The sequence below is a fragment of the Parambassis ranga genome, chromosome 9 (assembly GCF_900634625.1).
Source record: "Parambassis ranga chromosome 9, fParRan2.1, whole genome shotgun sequence".
Classification (NCBI taxonomy): domain Eukaryota; kingdom Metazoa; phylum Chordata; class Actinopteri; family Ambassidae; genus Parambassis; species Parambassis ranga.
The window spans coordinates 9,725,524-9,750,388 of record NC_041030.1 but is presented as its reverse complement, the minus strand read 5'-3'; the positions used below and the strand labels follow the sequence as shown (position 1 = coordinate 9,750,388).

Below are 24,865 nucleotides of genomic sequence, written 5' to 3'. Positions count from 1 at the left end.
AATTTGCCCAGTGGCAAAAAGCGACCTTCAGCTCCTAATTATTATCTCAAACTACTTCTTGAAAAGTTTGCATCTTCTAGAGTGGGTTCAGCACTCATATGGTTCATTAAAAAGGAGTGGTTGTGTAAAAATAACCCTGTGCCGTATACAGTCGAGCACAGAGGCAGGAAGGCACTCAGGAGCAGTGCCTTTTTTGGTGGGGTAGCACAGTAACTAGTTAGTTAGTGTTTGAGCTAATTCCCGAGTCACAGGCGGGGTGGCCCAGTTTGGAGGCTTCAAAGGCTTGGTTTGGGGAAGCACGATACAGCAGGACGTCCGCCCAGCTCCAACCAAGCACACTTCAAATGTAACAGTCTCTTGGCAGATATCAAACTTTTTACTGTTTAGTTAAGGAAACATTCAGGAAAACTGAGTTTTCAGACAGCCTGTTTCTGAATGATAAGCTATAGCTCAACATAAGTGAATCATGACAGAACAAAGTAGTGACTTTACCCAGTTTTGAACAGTCAACCGTGATGCTAATCTTATGGTGCATCTTATGATCTTATGCTGCAAAACAAGGTAGGTGCTTCATGCATCGGCCAGTAAGAAGAAGCAAAACCTTGACCAGCATGCTTTCTGTTTAACCTGACAGCCAGCATGAATCACAAAAAATAAATCAACAGATAGCATTCTGTTATGTATGGCAAGATGAAAACTCAAAATCATGTGAAAATCAAATATTTCTTTTTGATGTGAGGGGGTCTAAGAGTGTCCTATAGTCAGTGAAGTCAACAAACATTCAGTAGATTTGTTGCACAGGACTCCTTTAAAACCCCTAAATACAAATCAACCACTTTATTTTCTCACAGTGAAGCTGCAATACATGGTGCAGATCAAAGGTGGAAGAAGCACAAATATGTCATACTTTGGGAGAAAGTAGAGCAAAAGCACTGCAAATTTTAGACAGCCGAAAAGAGCAAACTTGGCATATTACACTTCTGGCCTGATACTGCTATTACTGACTCATTTACAGTAATTTGTCCAGTTTGGGAGTGCCCTGCAATGTATTTTAAAACATCAGAAGTGCAAAATTAGAGGAAAAAATCAATTGTAGCAACAGCAGTATCTGTTGTTTCCACCATTGATGTGTATTTATACGACTTATGACTTCACACACATCATCCCAGATAACCTATGGGCTCATTTACACTTACATTCCATTTAAAAAAAAACAGAAACAGAGCTTACATTCCCTCAGGTGATGCAAATCACAAATACCATATTGCAGCTTGTGGAAAATAAGCTGGTGAAGATGAGAACTGAAGAAAAAACTGCCAATACCACTGTGAAAGGAGCAAAAAGAGGGAGGAACGGAAGGGGCCAGGGAGACTCCATCCATGTACCAGGACACCAGTGAAGGATAGGTGAGGTGCAGTGCGGTCGGTAGTGGGGTTACAGTACAGTCAGTACAGAGGTTTGGGGTGGTTACATGCTGTTTTAGTTTACCTTACTAGATCGTTTCCAGTTCCTTCTCAAAAGCATGGTCTGTAAATAAGACAAAGCGGTTACAGAGCGCCCCCCAGAGTGTCCCCTTAAAACTGAAGGGTCAGAGGTTGAAAGGGCAGGGAGGGTATGAAGTTCAGATGTTAGCCCTGGCCTGGTGCAGGGGGGGTTAGATAAGGAGAGTGGGACAGTTACCATCATGCAAGTTAAGTAAGCAGGGAGTGTAGAAGCGGTCTTATTATCATATGGTCGAAATACTTAGATATGCACACATGCAGAGATGCTCCCACACACAGATAAACACATATACAGTGGCTCCAGTTAGCGCCATCCATACTGTAGAACCTATTTTCATCCTTAAACTAAAACAAAGGCCACAACTACAACTCATAGCTGCTAACTTATAAGGTTTAAATATTATTTTTTTTACGTCTTTCTTTAGATCCAATCACCTTGAAAAACACCTTTGTAATAATTACATTTTTGAAGGGTGGAACAAATTTCTTCTCTGTGGTATAAATGCAAACAAAATGCCTGAAATGTAAATAATATTTTGGGGAACCTTCTTTTTATAATTGAATAAAGAGGCGCACACAATTCCCTCATGTGATCCCAGCATTGAAAACAAACAGCATATTAAGCAGACAATCATTTACCAAAACATTGTGGCTGACAAGCAATTCATATGTTTAATAGAGTATTTAATGAAAATTAAGAATTTTAAGGGTTTTTTTTAACTTACGCACCAATACCAGTAGATGGCAACAGAGAGAATGCACTGGTTTAACCTTGTACTCATTTTCTTCTCAGTTGGAGAAATCCAAAATGATGCTTAACCTAAATAGAGGTTTATTTGTTCTGTCAATTGTGGACTCTCTGAACTGCAGTACTAAATAAGCAGCAGAATTAAGACATCAGATCAAAAGGAATAAAATATTTCCCCCATGACTTTGCCTTGTTCTGAATCAAGCATGCAGGGGTCCAATTAACCAAACAAATAATTGAACAGAAATAAATGCAACTCTGAAGCAGCGAGCATGTCCGCAGAGGCACAAGCCAACATAATTAGGAAAGAGGATGCAGTCCTCTTTGAACATGTAACTTTTCCGCACAACATATTAATTACACTTGTGTTTATGCATATGTATTTGCTGAGTTGAAGTGTTTCCAGTAAAAGTGGCTGAATGAAGCCAGCACATTTTAGTTCAACACACTTTGCTTCTGATGTACAAAGACACAGTTTAATAACACTGCCGCATGAACACTATGAAACTTATTGAAATCTAACTTCTTAGGTTGACACGTACACATATTTTAACTGCTCAGGATTCTTTGATGGTTGGCACAGAGATATGAATTATTATTACAGACTTTCATATACTAGGTAATGCAAAGGCAAATATGACATAAAGGAACAACACCCAGTATGTTGTCTGGACAACAACAAGAGAAAGATAAATAAAGAACCTGGAAAAAAAACTAAATAAATAGAGATTTCTTACAGCATCCCTCACGTCTCCCTCTTTAGGTGACAGAGTGACAGCTAGCTCCAGACTACCCAGGTTATGTTCAGGGTACTGCGGGTCTTTCAGGTCCAGGGTCACATCCAATGTCCTGCAGAGATAAATGTGTGAGTAGAGAAATTTAAATAGTTAAATATATTCAGTTGTAATAACAATTCTGCAATAATATCAGAAACAGGCATTTTAAATTGAATCATCAGACCTTGACTGGGAAAAGCATGCATGAGGAAGCAGTGGCTACATTATATTAAACTTCTTCCTTATTTCCTATTGAATAGCAGTAGGTATATAACAAACTAAGCTACATGAATGAACTATGTTTGATGGTGACTCTGTTTTATTTAAAGGTCACAGACAAGCCGTAACGGTGAGTAGCATGCATTTAATACTACTGTAACCCGTCCTGTGAACATGTCCCCTGTCCAAATCTATGGTGTAGGATGACTGATGGCAAACAACATCTGTAACTAAACATTAGGTGAATTCAAGAATTGGCACTCAGTTCAATAAGGATCCATGAGGCCAAAATACATTTACCAAAGCCTGCCACTAGAGGGAAGCCCCACACTATATTTGATATAAATGCCTCAAAAGCAAGGAGAGATGTAAGGAGAGTGTCTGTGTCTGTTTTCCCCATTACTGGGAGAAAGTAGCCAGCAATACATTATTTTACATCAGCAAAGACAGAGGACAGGAGAATAACAATGTGTAAGGTGTTGTGGAAATAACACAAAGATAGTAAAGGAGACCTTTGATGTTCCAATGACTCCAGATAGAGGTTTGCTGAGCCCATGAAATCATCCTGCAGTCCAAAGTCATAGTCAAAGACCTACAAAAAAATGAGAGGCTGTCAACAAGGAAACCTCAACTCTACAACCAATGCTGATATTGTTTTCACATTAGCTGAACATATCTGGCAAAGAAAAGGAGTAAGCACAGAGGGTTGATGTCCAGAGAGACTTAGCATCCTGCTAAAATGAAACAGCATTTTACATGAGTGGGATAACATGTGAAGCTCAGCATGTGTCACTTTACCTTGACATATAACGGATCCTTCAGGGTTTCCACCAAAAGGCTCACTCTCTCATCCCACACTGGGTTCAGGTTCTTATGGATGGTCTTGCTCCTGAAAACCTCCTTCCCTGCTATCTTAAACTTTACATATGGGTCACTAGTGCCTAAAGAGAAAGAACGTAACCACAGAGACACATTGTTAGATGAGATTAAGGAACAAAATTGTTCTGTCTATTTAACTAATAGGAATATTAAGCATTAGTGTGCAATGCTAATTAGAATAAACTGAGGGTCAAAAACCATCAAATGATGGCCTATTGATAAAAAAAATCCCCATCTGAATAATATTTACTTGTTTGTTGTTTACTTGTTTTTTCATAATATGCAGTTGAGTCAATATAACTCCTCTAACGCCTCTATCACAAGCAAATACATCTTTTGTTCTGCCATCACTTTGAAACACAGAGAAACAAAGATGGCTGTAAACAGAGCTTAGACTAACAGTAAGAATCAGGCATGTGACTCACTTGTCATATTTAAATGCTCTCCCACGCAGTGCCTCTCTTTAGCCACTAGATGGGGCCATTGATTTATATTTGCATTAGGTGTATCTACTACCATTTAATTTAACATAATTGCACTTTGGTACTGTGTACTCTACATTCACCAAGCATAATAATGACCAAACAGAAAAACATCAACCTACATTTTACTGCCATACTAAATACGACAGATCTTCCCATCTCTTTAATTTCTGCCATATTTTAAAAACACATTCTTAAGGTCAATAAAATTGCATCCGGTTTGCATCAGTGTGAAATACATGTGGATTTTCACCAACAAAATACACAGGGTTTAATGTTTACTGCATCTGAGTAAAACCTGACTGTGGACTGGTAAGCATGCATAATGTAGTGTTTGCATTTGGAGATGTGTTTGTGCAGATAATCAGGTTTGGTGGTCTAGTCACATGCAGATTTAGTAAAAGATAGCAAACTTCCTGTGTGAGAATAATCACAGGTGTTTCACATATATACATAATTACTGCACAAACATATAGTGTGTTGTACATACCAACTACCCAGAGGAAGGACCCTTAATAGTAGAGAGTTGGTAAACGTTTAGAACTTGCAACTTTTTTTTTTTTATATACTTTAAATATATTAAAAGACTGCAGATTGCACAATAAAAATATAAAAGCATAGCCTATTCTGTCTGAAAAACTAAACTTGTAAATCAAATTGATAAAGTATTTCTTACTGTTCATCACATTATTAGTCAGGCATCACTGTCATTCCTATATTGTGTTTACTTAGCACCTTACATCTCCATATTGTATCCATGTATCATATATTGTGCTCATACCGCGTACTGTACTCTTTTTGGATTATAGTGACACTTATACTCTTGTACTCTGTACTTAACTGCATTTATTGTGACTTGATACCTCTGGCACAAGAATTTCCTTCAGGATTAATAAAGTTTTATCTTATCTTATCTTATCTTATCTTATTAGCACTGAAAGCAACCTGTAAGAACTGCAGCAAGAAATTACTGCATGTTTATTACAGGGGAAATCTGCTCAACTCCACTTCCTGCACATGGGGTACTTGGTTAATTAGTGATGCTCTTAGGTCATGATCATAGCCACCAATTCACAGCAATCTGAGATTGCCGGGCACACACGTGTGCCAGCCTACACTTTTCATCACTCATTCAACATTAGTCTTTGATTTGCTAATGACCACTCCGACACTACATATCAATGCATTGCATTGGGATGTCTGATAAACTGCCAATAATGCTGGACACTGGACAGCAACTCGCTAATAAAACTGGCATAGCATAGCATAGCATAGCATAGTGTTTGATTTAGCCAACAAATGGAAAATGGACAACAAAATGTGTGTGTGTGTGTGCATGTGCATCAAAATAGGAAACACGCACGCAAGCACAGCAAGCACAGCAAGCACAGCAAGCGCCTACCAGCAAAACACATTAATCAGCACCCCTGGTCATACAGAGGCAAATTACACTTTGATGACCAGCAGTTAGGGGTGTAATATTTGATATAGGTTCTGATTGAATTGACTAAACTGCTAACCATAAAATTTTGTGTCAGGCAATAGGGTTACTGATTATCTTATTACAATGGAAACTACTGTATCTGGAAGCAAAAAGATCAGTTCATTCTTATTTATGTTTTTTAAGCTGTAAAAATGGAGCAGCAAATGGATCTGACCAGGGCTCATCAAATCACTTCCTTTCTTTGTTTGCAACACATGCTGCGTCGTGCGTCAGCAGCACACGCAGCCTGTACACTTGACTCAAAAAAACCATACAAAGTAACATCATGAAGTGAGCCAAAGAGTCAACTGTGTGGAGGTGTTCCTCACATGTTATGCCAACACTTTTGACGGCTGCTTCCAATTTCTGAAAAGGAAATTGTATCAGATCGGTATCCAGTATAGGCCGTGAAGCCCAGGTACTGGTCAGATCAGTGCATCTGTATGCACACCATAACTAATGCAGGTCTGTTTTCTGGATATCCTTTTTTTCTGTTTGGAGAATCTGTTTTTTTTCTGCAGAATGAGGGACCCCTTGAGGAAATTTTAATAATTGGCCATATAATACAATCTGACTTCACTAACATATTAGGGAGGGCAGGCAGAAACCCTGTGTCGTGTTATCATGCACTGTGACAGCAATGGGGGGAAAGGAATCTCTAACCAATTCTCCTTCATACACACAAACATGTACGCACATGCTGTTACTGATCCTTTTCACCAGTGTCATAAGAAATCCACAACGAAAGGACTGATGGTGAGTACAGACCAAAAAGATATTGTTTGAAAGTAAACATTGAGTGATCTAATAACACTATTCTATAATGTTTAAATGCACAGTGTAGTGTATAATTTTATAGTAAAAAACAAAAAAAACCTATATACTTTTTGAGTAAAAACTGCTGTTGTGATTTTGAGCTGCCGGTAAGCTTTGATGTAAGAGCAGCAAAATGTAGACAAACACAGGTCTACTGGGAAATGTTGTCCATTACAGCACGTTTAAAAGCCTCAGACACCCACATGCTCGCCAGCAGAGGACCTAGAGGTATATACACTCACACACTTTTGCCCTTGATATCACTGCAAGGGAGCCACAGAAACACGACTATTAACTAAACAAGAAAAAAAAAACAATGGAGAATTGAAAAAAAGAAATTGTAAGAAAGAAACCCACTGATCTCTAGAAGTGCAGCAACTCTTTCTCTGTCTTTCTTGTTCTCCCTCTGTGTCCCAGCAGGTCAATATTCCCCAGACACACATCACTGACTCTGCATCCCACAGTGCCAGCTTTATGGGGCCATAAACACATACAGGCTGAAAAGTATGAAATGGAAAAGGCTGGGGCTGCAGGTGGGTAATAGCTGAATATGAGTGAGTGTGGGTACCACACAGTCAGAGGAGTGGTTGCAGAGGGGCTTTCTTTGGAAATCAACCATCATATGTGACATTTATATCGGGTTTTTTCACACACTTGGGGGAAGTCTATAAAGACAGGAGTGAGGATATCCTCTACGAAGGCTGCTGGATTGATTGGTCAATAAGCTATGGGTATTGTAAGATCAATAACCTCTTGAAGAATGAATGGTGATTGACATGAATGTCTAAAACCAGATGGGGTAGGTTTAATGGATTGGTGCAGCTGGGGCATTTGTCCTCCTCACAGGCAGAAGGCTATGAAATTGCTGGGTAAGGGGAGACTGGGCATAAGGAGGAAATGTGTCACACACTGATAAACTGGCAAAGGTAAGTAAGAGCTGTGGGTACTGAAGTGCAGCCATGAGAAAGTGATTTTCTGTCTTTCTGCTGTTGAGTGGCACGAGTGCTGAGGTTTGTGGGCCCAGTGTATGGGGTAAAATCATGCTGACAAAAAAGGTCACAAGGTTTTGGAAGTTTTACCTAACACTTTAGAAGTGAACACGTCCAGTGTAATGTCAGCAATGTTACAACATTTCAGATTTCTTGAATGCAGCTTGTGAGAACTCAATGCTAAGCTCTTTTCGCATTTCATGTTATTAAAGCTGCTAAACCAGGTTGAATGATGGGACTTTGGTTTGATTTCCAACTCGCATTTTATTGCCAGGTTTCTGTGACACATACCAGGTTAATATCAGAGCTATATTTCTTTTTATATTCACTAGAATTAGCATCAGTCCCAGAAACAAAACAGTTGTGTTCAAGTTTGGCGGGTGAGCAAGCAACTAAATAAATGTGTGACAAGACACAGCCAAAGACACAAAGTGTTTATGGTAATAAAACCAATTGAAAAACAGTGCAACAGAAGGCCAAAGTGGATATAAATGAATCTAAGAGAGGACCCAGAGGCGTAGAGATCAGGTAAATTTTCTTCGGGTGTGGTGCAGAGACACATCTAAAAGCCCACAATAGACTTCTCTTTGGTAGCAGCTCTCTGTCTTCTTGACAGCTGCTGGAAATTATCCACCACACATTTCTCTCCACTAACACTTAATGCTCCCCATGTCTGCTTGCCAGTAAGCCAGCCTGCCATGCAAGAAACCACAAGCTCAAAAGTGTGAACAACTGTAAACAAAGGCCCAAACTATGGTCATTCAAAACAAACATTGACAGATATTGTAACAAAGTTTGAAGGGTAACACATCTCCACATACATTTTTAGAGTGTGACTCCCTGCTGTTGATATTATCACTACTTAGCAATTCCCTGATGAGGCAATGGAATAGCTCCTGAACTGCTGGCAGTTTCTGGTCCACATGTGCATTAAAGGTAGGGTAGGAGATTTTTAAAACTCAGTGAGAGTCAGCCAGATTTTGAAAGTAAACACACGCCCCTTTCTCTCGAGTTCACCCCGAAGCCACGCCTCCCAACCAGTCTGCAACTTCGGCCATCATGCACGTACCTCTCTGATGCGCGTAGAGCAGGAAGAGAGCAGCCAACCAGCCAACTCTACGTGCAGGGGCGCCTCGCAGGATTGGCTGATGATTAGCATTTTATAGCTTCGACAGATGATTAATATTCTTCGTTTTAAAGCGAAACTGCCGAACTAATCAGTTGCTATCGGATTGTAAAGAGAAGTCACATTAATTTAACAAAAAGTGCATCAGAATGAAATCTCCTACCCTACCTTTAATACACACACAGTATCATCTTGACTAAATGCATTTGCATGTGTTGTAGTTAAGGCAGTGTGTATACTTGAGTAAAAGCCATACTGACTTGAATATCAGCTTCTAATAATGTTTGTCTTTGATCTGCAGCTGCTTTTACATGTCTTGAAACACAGCAGACAAATTGCACTATTTATCTGACAGAAGTGGTCTGATCTTCAAACATATTCTGCTATCAATGTCAATCTATTTATTAATTTATTATAAATCAAAAAAGCAGGAGGCTACTCTTTTCATCCGTCTTGTAATGTTCGTTCTTTCTTTGTTTGCTCGTGTTCATTTCCTCTCTTTCACTGCCCTCAAGCTCTCTCAAATAAATTACTTTATCAAGCCTCCCCACGCCAACTTACAGCTGATTTCTTGCTGTAGGTACTTAGAGAAAGTTATGGTCATGACACATTCTCACATTATCCTCTGACAGCCAGCTCACTCTTCAGGAAGCTCGATTTCCCTCACGGTGCAATGAAAATACGATTTGCAACATCAATGATGCAGAAATGATAAAGCATCTCACATTATCTGTTCTCACATTATCATCTGCCAGCCTGCTCACTCTTCAGGAAGGCAGCCAGATTTTCCCTATAATACTATGAAAATGAGATTTGTATCATCAATGAGGTAAAAATGATGCTGTGGCGGGAGACACACTTATGGAGCTATTTATGCTTATTGTTTCAGGTATTAAAAGAACATGTTTTTGACACACTAGTTTAACTGTATACGTGTAAGTGTATATATATTAACTATATACACTGCTCCTAATCCTGCTGCTATCTTCACACACCTGGCTGTCCACCACCTTCTTTGATTTCTTCAGTTTTCTGATGCACTGTGTGTTCTGACATCTGTCATCTTCTATCATAGCAAGCACACGGTTCTCATCAATTTATAGTTCTTTTGAGTGGTCTGACCTTTACGAGCCAGCCTTCATTCCCCACATGCATCGCTAAGTCCTTTCCTGGACCAATCGTCTAAAAACCAGGAACACCCAGCAAGACCTGCTGTTTTGAAGATGCTGTGATCCAGTCATCTAGCCACCATGATTTGGCCCTGGTCAGTAGCTCAGATCCTTTTGCTGCCCCACTTTTACAGCTTAAAAAACATAAATAATAATTAACTGTTCTTTTGCTTTCAAATACAGAAGTTTCCACCCCTCAACGGAGACCACTGTAATGACATAGTCAATACTATTGATTGAGTGCTTCATAGTTTTATCCTACTTTATGCTACAATATAAGTGTCTCTGACAACAGCTTTTGTTTTTCTCAATTTGCACCAAACATTTATTCTTTATGACATCCCTGATTTATGGCCACACAGAACTTCTTTCACCGTCTGGAACATCAAGGTGAACTACAATTCAATTTAGGATTGACAACACTTCAAAACCATCTGTTTCATCAGATGAAGTTGTGATGTAACAAACTTTATCAAGGGCTTCTGAAATACAGGAGAGTTGATCAAACATTCTTGCTTCTATTTAAATGCCAGAGGAACTATGACAGCACACAAAAATGGTGCATACACGTATGGCTCACAATGCTCCAGGCAAGCCCCTAAGTGAGGATTTATTGACATAAGAGAAAGAACACATGAAGGGAGACAGAGAACTTGCATGTAATGTCTTCCAATTAATTAGTCTCATCAAAGTGCCACTGCAGTACATCTCCTCTTGTTTTTTTGTTACTAATCTTTCAATACGAACACAAAAAGCTACATGGCCATTTGGATATCACTCTCATATATTCCCAACCTAAATGCTTGTTCAGAGACTTCTTCTCTGAGCCACCATGGCATTAAATGGTAGTATGTCAGACAGTTGAGCCCTCACCTTGGATCAAAGATGCAGACAACGTAAACTCATGTCTGCCTGAACCATTAAGAAAGACAGCAGACATTTTATGGACATGTGTTCTGAAAGACCCACACTGCAGGTATTAAGACCCAATATAAGGTTGTGGCCCAGTCTGTAGTCTGACACACTGCTAATAAAAGGTACTACTTACTGACTGCAGGGTGAAAGATGATAATCTGACTTCTCTGTCAGGTTTTCACACTGATGTGTAGAATAATTAATCATTCTGCTTCCCTATTTCCATCAGTCTGTAGATACTCATTACACATTCATGATCAATAGCTTTCTGTCAGTACAGGGCAGACAAACGGTCCTGCATTATTAATTGATAATATATGAGCAGGTAATTACATTTCAACAGAGGGTAGTGTGATATCATGCTCTAAAAATAAGTATCAGACTATAATATCACTGTGATATATCACAGTTGGGTATTGCAGTGAGCCCCTACATTATGTGCTTGGCCCATTAAAATGCCTCTAATAAAAATTAAAAAAACACTCATTTTCCCCTGGTGATTAGCAGATCTGTCGCTTACTAATAACATTTTGAGAATCAAAACAAAATGAATATGGATGACAAACCACCTGCTGATACCAGTAGAAAGCCATCAATTATGCAAAATGTCAGTAATTGCTGCCATGTTATTCTATCTAGGTGTTCAGTTTTAAAATAGGACAAAAGCCACAGATAATGTAGCATTGTATGCTGCAGAAATCATTTGGTTTTTTTTTTTAAGTTCTGGCCTTCATATTTGTGCTCAACTGTTTATTCACTAATGCCAAACTGTGACAATATGATTAAAAGATGAGGTTATGAATTTTGGAGTGACTGCATAAATAGTACAGGAAGACCTCCTGAGTTGGGCAGCATACTGTCTGTCAAAACCTGTTATTAAGAACCTCATCATGAAGGCAACTCATTGCTGCTTGTCATGAGACTTGTGAACAGGAGGAGATAAAAATGCAGTCAGGCTGAAGCTGCAAATCTGGACCAGGTTCATGCTCAGCTTGTAGTCGCCGTGTGTGACTGAAAATAAATGTGTGTACTCCATGTGTGTGAGTATGGGAGAGCTTCTGGTCATCAAGTAGTGTCAGGACTGATGGATGGTTGCAGCTATGGGGTTTTCTATTACCCAGAATGCAATCTGCTAAAGAGAATATACTTAGTAAGGCTGCAAAGACAAGACATAAAATCATGGAACAGTGACATAAGTTGAGAGCCCCTCTCACTCCAATCACAAACACACTATATGCCTCTTCAGCTTTCCAATGAGGGGAGTGTGGTTTCCTGTCTTGACTATAGACAGTAAATAGACAGTAAAATAAGGTTGCTTTGGGGCTGCAACTATATTGTTTTACTCCATACTGTAAATTTACTTACTGCCACTAACAGGCACACAACCTCTCACACCCTCATGCACACTCACCCCCTCCCAGGTAAGCGCGCACAAACACACACACTCACTGACCAGTTTCTCAAATATATGCCACATTCTGTTTCATTAAGCTATATCGATGACCCACCCCTACAGCACCACCCCCCACCACCGCCTTGACTAACCAATTTTCTCTGGGAAACCCTGCTCGACTAACGTGCAATATGATTCAGCTATAATTAAATTGTGAGTGTAAGAGAGCATATCTTGATAGCATATAATCTGTTGCCTAATACAGCTGAGCTGAATGAGCAGGAACAAAAACAAAACACTAGACGAACAGCATGTGGGAGAACAGTATGGAAGGCGAAAGAGTAATGAAGGGCACTTGAAATAAAACTAAAGACAACAGGCTGACAGTGTGTCACACTCTCCTGTGCATCATTTTTACATCACACTGGAAGAGCTGACAAAGAATTACTGGAAACATTACATTAATATTGGCTCTTAACATGCACTCAGCACACAATATTTATGACATATACAAAAAGCAAGCAGTATACAACAGACATATTCATTACAGCATGGAGTTGAGTTGAAACTTTTCACTGTTCTTTCAATAGACAGTACCGGTAAGCAAAATATTGGCCCGTCTAAGACTTTAAGGTTGTGCTGTAAATAGCCTTGAATAACTTCTTCGGCAAATGTGTTTCAAGATGTGAAGGGAGGAAAGTATGTCGGAACTACTGACATGCTTCACCTTGTGGCACCTTACCCACAGGGATCGACAGGTAGACAGAGGGCAATGTGCATTTATCCAAGGTCAACACAAAGCTGCAGAGCTTTCACTGGTATCTCCTCATATATGACAGCTAAGGCAAGGTTGGGGATCTAGGGGCAAAATGGTTTTGCCAATACAAGAAAACGTAAAATTTCAAGTGCGGTTACTTGAAATTTGCCAGGCTGCGGCAATAAACATAAACAAAGGTCAAACATGTCTCAAATAAGTCATGTTCCTCTTTGCTCATCATTCATTCATGAAGATCATCAGCTGTAAGTTCAAATGTGGCCTTGTTACAACAACAAACATTTTTTATGTTTTTGTCTTCCTCATTCATTCTGATAATCAATAAAAGCAGACAAGGATATTATTCAGTCATATTATTACACCATGTCACAATGTTGGCTGTTTCTCTTGCTGACAAATTGTGGAAGGTTTCAACGCTTTGAATGCTGATGAGAGAATGATGACAATGCTTGCCAAGGTTGAAAAAGCTCCCAAATGGCTTTTTATTCAGCGAGAGAGACAAGTGATTCTTCTTTACTCCAATCACACAGCCTTTCACAGTCTTCTGAGGATAGTGGAAATCCTCATTTTATTCTATTTTAAATGTGAAACCACCAATTTCTCTGGATTGTATTAAAACAAACATTGAGGAGGTGCATTTTTTTCTCATTTCTCATGAAAACATGTTCAGTATAGCTGTCCCGTCAATGCCATGCACTCCAACCTCTGCTTTGGGCCGTGAACCCACATAGGCTTAAACTGACAGCACCTGCCTGCTCAGCGGAAGCATGTGAGTATAGCTCAAAATGCTTTATGAGAAACGTGACTACTTTCTATAACAGGAGCACAGGCCGCCATAAAGAGGCTTACACAGTTTTTCATGTATAAAATCTCAATTAGATTATTATATATTTTAATTATAATCTTTGATCCAATCTGACTAAAACAAATTTGGAGATGCTTACTGTGTTAAGTCATTATGCAACAACATCTATAGTTTCTAATGCTTTATTGTCAGAATCCACCTCCAGATGTCTCCACTCCAAAATTCCCTTTTACTATTTATAAAGCAAAGGTAAAATATATACTAACTATAACATACTTTTACCTGGATGCAAAACCTTTTTGGGGGGATTTACACAATTAGGAGACAGTTCTGTGGATTAAAAAAGAGCAAATCGCAAAAATTATGCATCGCCAGCTGGTGAGTTTCGTAGTGCAGAGCTACATCACTCCACCGGGAGTTGCATCTATTCACCACCAAGTTTTAATCAGTTCATCTTAAGAGTGTGCAGTTTGGCCAAATTTCAAGAAATTCTGTGAGAATGCCTCAGATATCTAGATAGGAATGGATGGACAGAAAACTTGCTTTACTTAATGTAACAGTCCTTTCATCAGGCACAAAAAGGTCCTTCTTTACTGGGAACTTCATTAAAGGGACATGAGAGAAGACACAGCAATAATAAGGTACTGGATGCCACCTACCACAGAAACCCTCTCTCGCTGTCTTTTGTGTCAACCTTGCGTTTGACACTTCGATGTATAGACTAGGAATGCGCTGTCAAACAAAACACTGCATCTCATCGCTTACCCAAGTGGTTCAGTACCTTAAATAACTTCAGACACATACCGAAAACATCCTTTTTTGTTTCAGGTCCAGCTATATAAAATTCTATATTAAAAAGATATTTCTGAAAAAAATGACAAACTGGAAAATATTTGTATCATTTGTAATTCATGTCAAGGCTTTTAGTGAATCAATAGGTAGCAGAACTAAATTCTATCTCCTGGAAAACCCCTATTAAATAATCCAGCTCTTCTCCTTGCCTACATATCTGGCAAGCAGGAGAGCCTAGGCTAATTAGTTAATGGAAAATCCCACCAATCCTATGCTTACCTTCTGCAATCTCCACTATGTCTGCTGAACAAGTAGTGGTGCAATGTAAAAATCCTGACAGCACTACATATTTGATGTATGAAGAAGCCCTTCCTGGGCATTGTGTGACAAAACCACATGTGTACAACACTGATTGTTATTAAGACAGTGTTGCTCTTACACTAATTCACAGTATATCTGCATTATCGCCATGGTCCTCCTAGTGCTCAGTTTTTCTTTAATGAGCTGCCTTCATAGGCTCAGGACAGGACAGGTGAGCTCAGCACCCCTCTGCTCATTATCCAGGTGGACAGGTAGTCAGGGAGTGTGCGAGAGAAAGCAGGGGAGCTCATCCTGTCTGTTGTCATGGTGACTGCTACAACAGCTAATGAGACCTCTACCATCAATCACTAACCAAATCCACCGTCTGTGAAAGTTTTATGGAAAAATCTTTGGCCTTGCTTGTGTTTGCTGGCAGGTCTTATCGCTATGTGAAGTGCAATCAGCTGCTTAAACACAAGAGCTGAGCTCAGACAATTCACACAGTGGGGAGAAGTCTATCTGTCCAGCACAAGAAAATCGCAAATCATACTTTAGCTCCAGAGAAGCAGAACTGTTCTTTTTATCAGTGGAGTTTACTGTGAGATAATATCTGACACACTGGCACAGATTAAGTAAATTCAATTGCTTCCTGCAATGGGAGAAACAGGTTTCTCAAGACCTCATCTCAAGATACAAGCACTTACACTGTATAATAAAAGGAAAAAAAGAAAAGTACTTAAAGAATAATCATATTGTGCAAAAGCAACTTATCAATTGTCTTTTCTTAAAATGTGACAATGTTCTAATTTAAGCAAAAGCTGATTTTTTTGTTCATGGCCAGATAGGAACTGTGTTGCATCATCCAAAGTAATTCCATTTGACTTCAAACCGAAAATGAATTGAGATGCAAGGACAAGATGTGGGATTTAAAAAAGCTTCCCATGAAAAGAGAGACAGAAGAAGGGAAGTGAAATATAAGATACAAAGAAGAGAAGATGAGAAAAGTATTACACTGACAAAAAGAGGTGTATATAAAAAGGGGAAATTCTACACAAAGAAAGCAGAAGAATAAGAGATTTAAAGACATTATTGATTCATACTCCTGCACTGGATGAGATGCTTCTTTATCATATGGACACTACAGATCATTTAGAAACGGCTCCACTGACTTCTTTCAGTCTCTGGAGAGTCATTCTTGGTTGCCTGATCGATCCTGGGACAGGTGAATTTGTTTACACTGGACAGAGACCTTGTTCAGCTATATACCAATATTTGTGTCAGTGTACAATGTACACGGTTTGTCTAATAACAGAAGAAATGCTGGAATCTTGTTTTGTTCACAAGTAAAAATAAAAAAAGCATAAATCAATCCAGTTCTTTGACTATAGCATTCTGTGAGTGCTACACTGTGCCAGTGACAAAGGAAATGAGAGAGGCTTGATAAAGCTGTTCACACTGTCTTATCACATAAAGCTCAGGCAAGGCAGAATAAACAAATCTCTTACCTGTTCGATCTCGGATAGCGAGGTTTTTTCCTTTCTTTAGGACAATATCCAGCTGGTACATGGCTGGACTCGGAGGCTGAGGCGGGAGCTCTGCATTACTCGGGCCCACTATGTTGATGCCCTGTAGAGATTGTAGGGAAGAGAATTTACATGAGTTTCACAGTTATGGTGGGTTACTTGGACTTTATCATTTATCATAAAAATATATAGAGTAGAATAGGGGAAGTGACAAAAAAAAGGAAAGAAAATAAGTGAGAAAGTACAGAGATATTTGTACTACGAAAAAACATTTTGGGGAGATGTTCTTTAGCATTGAAAATACAAAAATTTTGCAGCTTGATTTATAGTGTGTGCTTGTACATTACATAATATATTTTTGATGTGTTGTCTGATAGCAAACTACTGAGTGTGCACCCTTCCTTAAGCATCTGACTCTTAGCAAGGGTCCTCTGTGGCTTTGCATGTTGTGTGGCCTGAGGTCAGTGCTGAAACCCACTTTGACAGGAAGCTCCTGCAGGCTCTCATCATGGTTGCCCTTGAAGCCCATTTGCAAGCCACATGATAAACAAGGCTATGCTCCAAGACCCAATACAGCACACTTCCTTCCTCGATCTTTTGCACATCTTCTTCAACCGCCCTCATTTGTCTCTCTCCCCCATTAGACAACCCGTGCGTGGGCACTCCTGTCATGTTTCACCAGCTATCGTACTCCGAGTCGAGGCTAAGAATAACTATAAAAGAGCAGAAAAATGCTAGTGGACCACTGGGAGACTACTAAGAGACTACCAAGGCTGCAGCATGAAAGCAAGTCCCATTAGAGAGGTGGAGAGCGATCTCCACACAGCTAAAAACAGAATAAGAATGCAAAATGCTACAAAAAAGGGGAAAGTCCATTGAGAAAACTACCTATTAAACTGTCTAATAAGACCAATAATACATTGTCTACAACTGTTAATAACATTGTTTCCATTTTGGGTAATGTCTTTAATGTCAGCAAACTGAGTTATATTTCTATAGGTTCAATGAAAATTACAGTACTATCAGTGAAAGAACCCCATATTTATGTCTAGGTGAACCTAATTGTCATTCAGTCCATTCAACCAGTAGAAGAGCAGAACAAAAAAGAGCTTCACTTAAACAAGGCAACCACTGTTCTTTACATCAATCATCACATCAATCATCAATCATCAATCACAAATAACAATCCACCACACTATGAGAAATATTAATCTGCTTTTCAGACTTTTAGCATCATTAGCCCATCATTGGCACCAAATAGAAGCAATAGTAATTTATATATCTTTGATCATGGACATCAAAGAATTTATGGTAAAAAGGATACCACAGACTTTACACACCATATTTCAAAGCTACAGCAGCTGCGTGAGAAACATGACTGTGCTCAGAACCCTTAAAGCTCTGTGGAAAAGCCAACCCAAAACAATTTCAGCTTCACAGCACCTGCTGTCAAACAGGCTTAAAAAACAGAGGAAATGGGAAATTGAGTTATTTTTTTATGGAAAAAGAGAAACTGAAATGTAATTTGTTAGGTAACCCGGTCAATAAATACCAAGAGAAATATAATGTGAACATTCAGGAATAGACAGGAGTTACTGCTGTGCAATTGGATGGGATAAACCTGGGGTCAGCAGAGCATTGATGTCACTGAAATTGAACTGTGTCTGTGTGCAAATACAACAGCACCCTGTACTAAACTGTACTAAAGATACAGGGGCCTGACCATGTAACATTAAGCTCTTTGTCCATGAATGTGACTAACAAACAGTGACAGAGCCACACAGAGCTACACAATGTCAAGTCAGGTCAAATCATAACACACAGCGATTAAGAAAACGACAAATCCCTGAACACACTCTGCCCGCAGGCAATGTCATTGCACATTTTGTATTACAATATAAAACCACAAAACCACATATATGTAAAGATGCACACAAAAACATAAAAGGAAGCACTGGTTTTAAAGTGAATTTGGTGATAGCAAAGACAGTGTTGAATAACAATATGATAGGAACAGACCACCAACAAAAAATTTGATCACATGCTGTTACTTTGTATATCTATCTCTATCTATCCTCACCCTTCAAATTCAAAGATAAATGCTCAATCTTAATGCACTATGTAATAAGAGAATTGATGTAATTTGTGGCAAAAACATGGCAAGAAAACATTTGGTTACACAAGGGCATACATTTGCAAAATGTCTTGGTGTTATATTTCCATTTATCCTAATTGGAGTGGATAAAAACCTGTGACTACTGCAGCCACTTAGCCAACAGTTTGTACAGTGTAATGGCCACACACACACACATGCACTTTTTTAACTTTAACATTTCTGTTTTTGCTAAAGTGGTTTCTAAAAATGAGACAAACCATGGAGTTTATTCTGAATTATAAATAGGGATGTCCCGATCCGATCACATGATCGGAAATCGGGCCCGATTACGTGATTTCAGACTCGATCGGAATCGGCCGTTACCTCCCGATCGGGACTCGGATATATATTTATTAGGGCTCTCAAAGTTAACGCCTTCTGTGCAGGGTGTCTATGACTAGGCCTGTCGCGATAAACAATAAATCAATTAATTGCACGATAAATTAAATGGGCTCGATAAGTTTTTCGGCCGTGATAAATTACATTTGCATGCTGGTTTGTTTTCCTCTCTTTCTCTCTCTTTCTCCCTCTCGCTGCCAAGGAGACTGGATGACAAAAGGCGTCACTCCGGTGCGTCGTAGCGTATAAAGGCCGTCAGACTTTATATGGCCCGCAGCTTCTGTCTTAAAATGTGTCAAACCAACAGGTAGTTGTTATTTTTTAACTCATTGTGTAACGTTTACGGGATGTTCTGAGCAGACCACGGTCAGCTCGCTGTCTGCGTTGCCACGGTGCGTCACAGCAACACAGAGAGCTGTGAAGCTGCTCAACACCGTTTCAACACTTTGCCACAATTCACCACGACACTAAACATGCTCATGTATAGAACTGGAGGTTATGGCTATAACCATGGTTCTCTGATTAGCATGAGTGAGTGTCTCACTATGGGAGAACGCCCCCTGCGTGATCCCGACAGAAGCTTTAATTACACTACACCAGCCCTTGGGGCTGGTATCAGTGACGTCTATGTCAGGAGGGACCGCCCTCCTCCTATATAATAGGCTGACATAGCTTCAGTCGCCATTCAAACAAGCTCACCTCTTCCTCGCTTCCATAGCAAGGAGGGTGGTCTGGTGAGACACTCACTCATGCTAATCAGAGAACCATGGTTATAGCCATAACCTCCAGTTCTCTTTCATAGCATTCGTTTCGTGTCTCACTATGGGAGAAATACTGACTCCCGGATTGCCAGACATGCCTGTAAAAATGACAACTGTCCCAGAGGGGCCTCACGAAGAGTGGGTTGTACCCCGTGAAAACCCTACCCCAAGAACTGAATGTGCCAGGGTTGGAACCGTAACATCCAACTTGTAAAACCTAGCAAAAGTGTGGGGTGAAGCCCAACTTGCAGCTGCACAAATTTCCTGGGCTGAAACCCCCTTAAAGAGAGCCCAGGAAGCAGCAAGGCCCCTAGTGGAGTGCGCACGCAGACCAGCAGGAGGCGGAAGACCTTTGGTCGTGTAAGCCAGAGCAATAGCCTCCACAATCCAGTGGGAAAGCCGCTGTTTTGAGACTGGCTTGCCCACACATGGCTTAGCCCAGGACACAAACAACTGGTCACTCTGCCTAACACCCTGAGTCCTGTCCAGATAGGTCCTTAGTGCACGGACCGGACACCCATGACGGCGTAAGAGACCTAGATACCGGCAATTTACGTCGTGCACCTTTCATGAACTGACACACCAGAGGGTGTCGACCCACAGATTTACCATCAAAACCAACATGGCAAGCAGAGATTGCCGCCAGGTACACCTTGATGGTTGAAAAAGATTTTTCCTTCTCAATGAGGTCCTGCAGAAAGGATAAAATCACCCCCACAGAACACTGAAAAGGAATGGCCTGGGACTCCGAGCACCAGCTCTCAAACACTTGCCACTTAAGCCCATACAACTTCCTAGTCGATGAGGCCCTAGCACATTGAATAGTCTCAATGACACTGTTTGGGAGTCCTGTTGAGTTCAGGTTAAACCACTCACGGGCCAGGCCCACAGAGCCAGCCTCTCTGGGTGAGGGTGAAATATTTCCCCTTGTGCCTGGGATAGCAGGTCCCTGCGTAATGGCAGCTGCCAAGGCGTGCCCGCCAGAAGCTGGTAAATCTCCGCCATCCAGTGTTTCGCTGGCCAGTGCGGAGCCACCAGGATTACGACCAGCCCCTTCTCCCTCACTCTGGCCAGAGTTGGAGGGATGAGAGCCACTGGGGGAAAAGCATACAGGAGAGCACGTGGCCACTCGTGTGCCAGTGCATCGATCCCCAGCGGAGCCACTCGGTCGTGCAGGGAGAAGAACAGCGGACACTGGGCATTCTCCGCTGACGCGTAAAGGTCCACTGCCGCCCGTCCATACCGCAGCCAAATCTGCTTCACCACTTCTGGGTGAAGTCTCCAGTCTGCATATAGAGGGATCCCCCTGGAGAGTAGGTCCGCCCCGCAATTCAGTACGCCTGGAACATGAGTCGCTCTCAGTGACTGAAAGTGCACATTGCTCCAGACTATCAGTCTGTGTGCCAGCGCATGCAACCGCAGAGATCTCAAGCCTCCCTGCCTGTTGATGTAGGCTACCACGGTGGAGTTGTCTGTCCTCACTAGGACATGGTGTCCCCGCAGCCAGGGGAGGAAATGTTTTAGAGCCAAATGAACAGCAATCAGCTCCAGACAGTTTATGTGGGTGAAGCGCATGTGAGGGCCCCACTTCCCGTTCACTGTCCTCCCTTCGTGTGTAGCACCCCAGCCTGTGAGAGAGGCATCTGTAGAGATCACCTTCCTGGCCGAAACAGTTCCCATGGTAGCCCCCTGGGTCAGAAACCCTGGGCTCTTCCACTGGCGCAGAGCCAGTGAGCAGTCCACAGAAACCCTCACCCGTCGATGACCATCTCGGAGAGGATCTAGGCCAAGGGAGGCTACCCAACGCTGAGGCCCTCTCATGTACAGGCGTCCCAGGGGTATCACCACCACAGACGAGGCCATCAGGCCTAACAGCCTCTGACACTGTCTGAGTGTGACTGTGTTGCCCCTGTGAAACAGTGCAAGGCATCCTTTCATTGCCACCACCCTGTCCTGAGACAGGAAAACTCTGCCTTGGAGAGAGTCCAAAGTCAGGCCTATGAAGGTGATGCACTGAGAAGGTGTCAACATGCTTTTTTCCATATTCAGGCGAAACCCCAAACTCACCAGATGTTCCCTGAGAACATCTGTATGGTGGGCCGCCTCTCGGGGTGTAGAGGCTGCGACAAGCCAGTCGTCTATGTAAGTGGCCACGCGGATGCCTCTCTCCCTGAGTGGGGCTACAGCTGCCTCTGTGCATTTCACAAACACTCTGGGACTCAATGACAGGCCGAACGGCAGCACCATGAACTCGTATGCTGTCCCTCGGAAGGCAAACCTGAGAAACTTCCAGTGTGGAGGATACACTGGAATGTGGAAATATGCATCCCTCAGGTCGACAGATGTGAACCAATCGCCTGCCCGCACGAAACGCAGCAGAGAGGCGTGTGTCAGCATCCTGAATTTGTATTTCCTTAAATAGTGGTTCAGGGCTCTGAGGTCCAGGATGGCCCTCATCCCCTGCCCCCCCTTTTTTGGAACCAGGAAATACCTCGAGTAGAACCCGCTGTGGGCCTCCTCGGGCGGGACAACTCTTATTGCTCCTTTCTCCCTCAGAGTGGAAATTTCCTCTAGGAGAATGTTTGCGGATTCTCCCTGAGCATGAGAAGAAATCATCCCTTTGAAATGAGGTGGAACGGCTCTGAATTGAAGTCTGTAACCCTTCTGAACGGTTCTCAACACCCATTCTGACCGTGTGCAGGCCGCCCAATTCTCTGTGTGCAGAGAAAGCGGGCTGACCGGCAACTCTGTCATATGTGGTACGTTGGCGCCCTCTTGAGGTCGAGGTGCGTAACACCCAACGCCCATCCGCCCCGGTGACTCCTGCCTGCTGCATGGAGGTGCCCGGGCGGACCGGTCTTAACATATCTTTTTTCTGCATTTTTTTTTTTTTTTTTTTCATAGTCATAGTCAACAGCGCCCTCGGCTCTCTGCCTGGATGCGCATTGGACTGTTTTATTACAGAGTGCAAGACAGAAGTGCTTGTGCAACACTGAGAATGCTGTCTGTGTTTGTTGGGCACTCGAACATGAACACCGGCCCAAGTGCTGCACTCTATGCGGGCAACGTCCCGCAGAACCCGCTCTGGAACTGAGCTGGAGAAGGGCAGGGCGACCCGTTGGGGGGGCAGCCTGGGTCGGCCCTCCACCTGGGGAGAAGCGGTCAGGCCTGCCGCTTCTTCCTCCTCACCGTCGCGGTAGCGGGTTGAGGTGGTGGAGCGGCTTGCCGAGCATGGGGAGACTGCTTCCTAGCCCATGGGTTGCCGGCGCTGTTAGGGGCTGGAGGGGCTGCCTGCGTCTTGGACACCTTGGGGATCCGATAAGCAGGAGCCGAGTGAGAGACAGCCTGAGCATATGACTGACGCGAAGTGCCGGGAGTAACAGGTGGAGCCCTCCTCGGCAGGCAAAGTTTCAGCGCCTCATCATCTCTCTTTTTCTCCTCACATCTCTTCTGCATGGAGGCAACAGCCGAGCCGAAGAGCCCATGAGGGACGACCGGAGTGTCGAGGAGCTCCTCTTTCTCCTTAGTCGTGAGGTTGGTGAGCCCCAGCCAACGCGCTCTCTCTTGCAGGACCATAAGACCCATGGCTCTTCCCGTGGCTTGGATAGCCACCTTGTGGAGGCGAAGGACGTGGTCCGTAATGACGCAGATTTCTTCCCACAGGGAGTTATCTGGTTTAGCCGTCATGTCCTCCTCTAATTCCGCCTGGTAGGCCGTCAGGATAGAGGAGGCGTTGAGAGCTCTGGTTGACAGAGCCGCCGCCTTATAACACTTGTCAGTGAGGCTGGACTGAAAGCGGTCTGTCTTGGAGGGAAAAGATGAAACCGAGGAGGACAGGGACGTCTTCGGGTGAAGGTGTGTCGCTACCAGCGGCTCAATGGGAGGTATTTGGCGGATGCCGTTAGCCTCCATCCCCTCGCAATCCAACAGGGAGCTCCCCGAGATGGGGTGTTTCTCGCTGTATGGTTTAGCTTTCCACGTAGCCGCTATCTCATCAAGCAGCTCTGGGAAAGTTGGCAGCACTTGTTTCCCCGTCTTCTTTGCTTTGGGCAGCTTCTTGCCATCAAAGCGAGACCTGACTTCTTCGGCTTGAACCGTGGGCCACGGGATGTTGAGCCTTACAGCGGCACGTTTGCACATGTCCTGCATGTCGAGATCCAGGGGAGAAAGCGCCGAAGGGATTTCTCCCATCGCGACGCCCGGCTTTGCAGCCCCGCCGGTGACGATGAAGTTAGTTTCTTCTTCGTCACCGTCTGATAACAGGAGCTCGGAGTCGGCAGACTCTCCCACCTCGTCATCAGCGTCTCGTCTCGGGTCGACACGGATAAGGCTCTCCCATCCCTCCTCTGACGGGAAACAGGAGTCTGCAGTCTGGGGAACTGCGTCTGCCCAACTCAGCCCGGGCGGCAGCGCTTCAGCCGCCCCACCCGACATATCCACCCCGCCTTGCGGCGAGGCTGTCTCCGACAGCAGTGGATCACCGCCGGACAAACTAGCCTGGCGAGCTAGCCGTCGGCGGAGCAACTTGCGTGGGAAAGCAGCGCAGTGGATACAATCGTCCGTGGAGGACACAGCCGCCTGCGCGTGAGGTACGCCCAGACATGCTGCACACACGGGGTGAGTGTCCCAGCTAGACATTTTATTGCCGCAGGGGCAAAGCTTTGGGCTTTTCCCGACTTCAGCGGGGTTGTTAGCCGTGGCCATGACTAGCATAGGGTTCAAGGGCGCTAGCGTTAGCTTGTGCAGCTACTGGTTGTGTTCAGGGAAATATGGCTATTTTCCTGGCTAGCCTGTGATGAGGTATCGCTACCTGCTGTGGGTATTATTAGCGTGAGCTGTATAGTGGTATTGCTACCTACAGACGATGCTAACGCACCCGCTGTTAGCAGAAGTATCGCTACTTCGGCTGTGACAAGTA

General features: G+C 42.7%; 1 protein-coding gene across 1 annotated transcript in view; it reads right to left on the bottom strand.

Annotated features, from left to right (window-relative positions):
• The window catches only part of mctp1a (multiple C2 domains, transmembrane 1a), a 118,185-nt gene that overhangs the window by 55,336 nt on the left and 37,984 nt on the right, over nt 1-24,865 (bottom strand). Inside the window, exons 2-6 of the mRNA XM_028415126.1 lie at nt 16,675-16,795; nt 4,044-4,186; nt 3,758-3,837; nt 2,988-3,099; nt 1,489-1,527 (exon numbers count right to left, since the gene is read on the bottom strand). Of these exons, the coding sequence (XP_028270927.1) occupies nt 1,489-1,527; nt 2,988-3,099; nt 3,758-3,837; nt 4,044-4,186; nt 16,675-16,795 (495 nt within the window). The remainder of the gene's footprint in view (nt 1-1,488; nt 1,528-2,987; nt 3,100-3,757; nt 3,838-4,043; nt 4,187-16,674; nt 16,796-24,865) is intronic.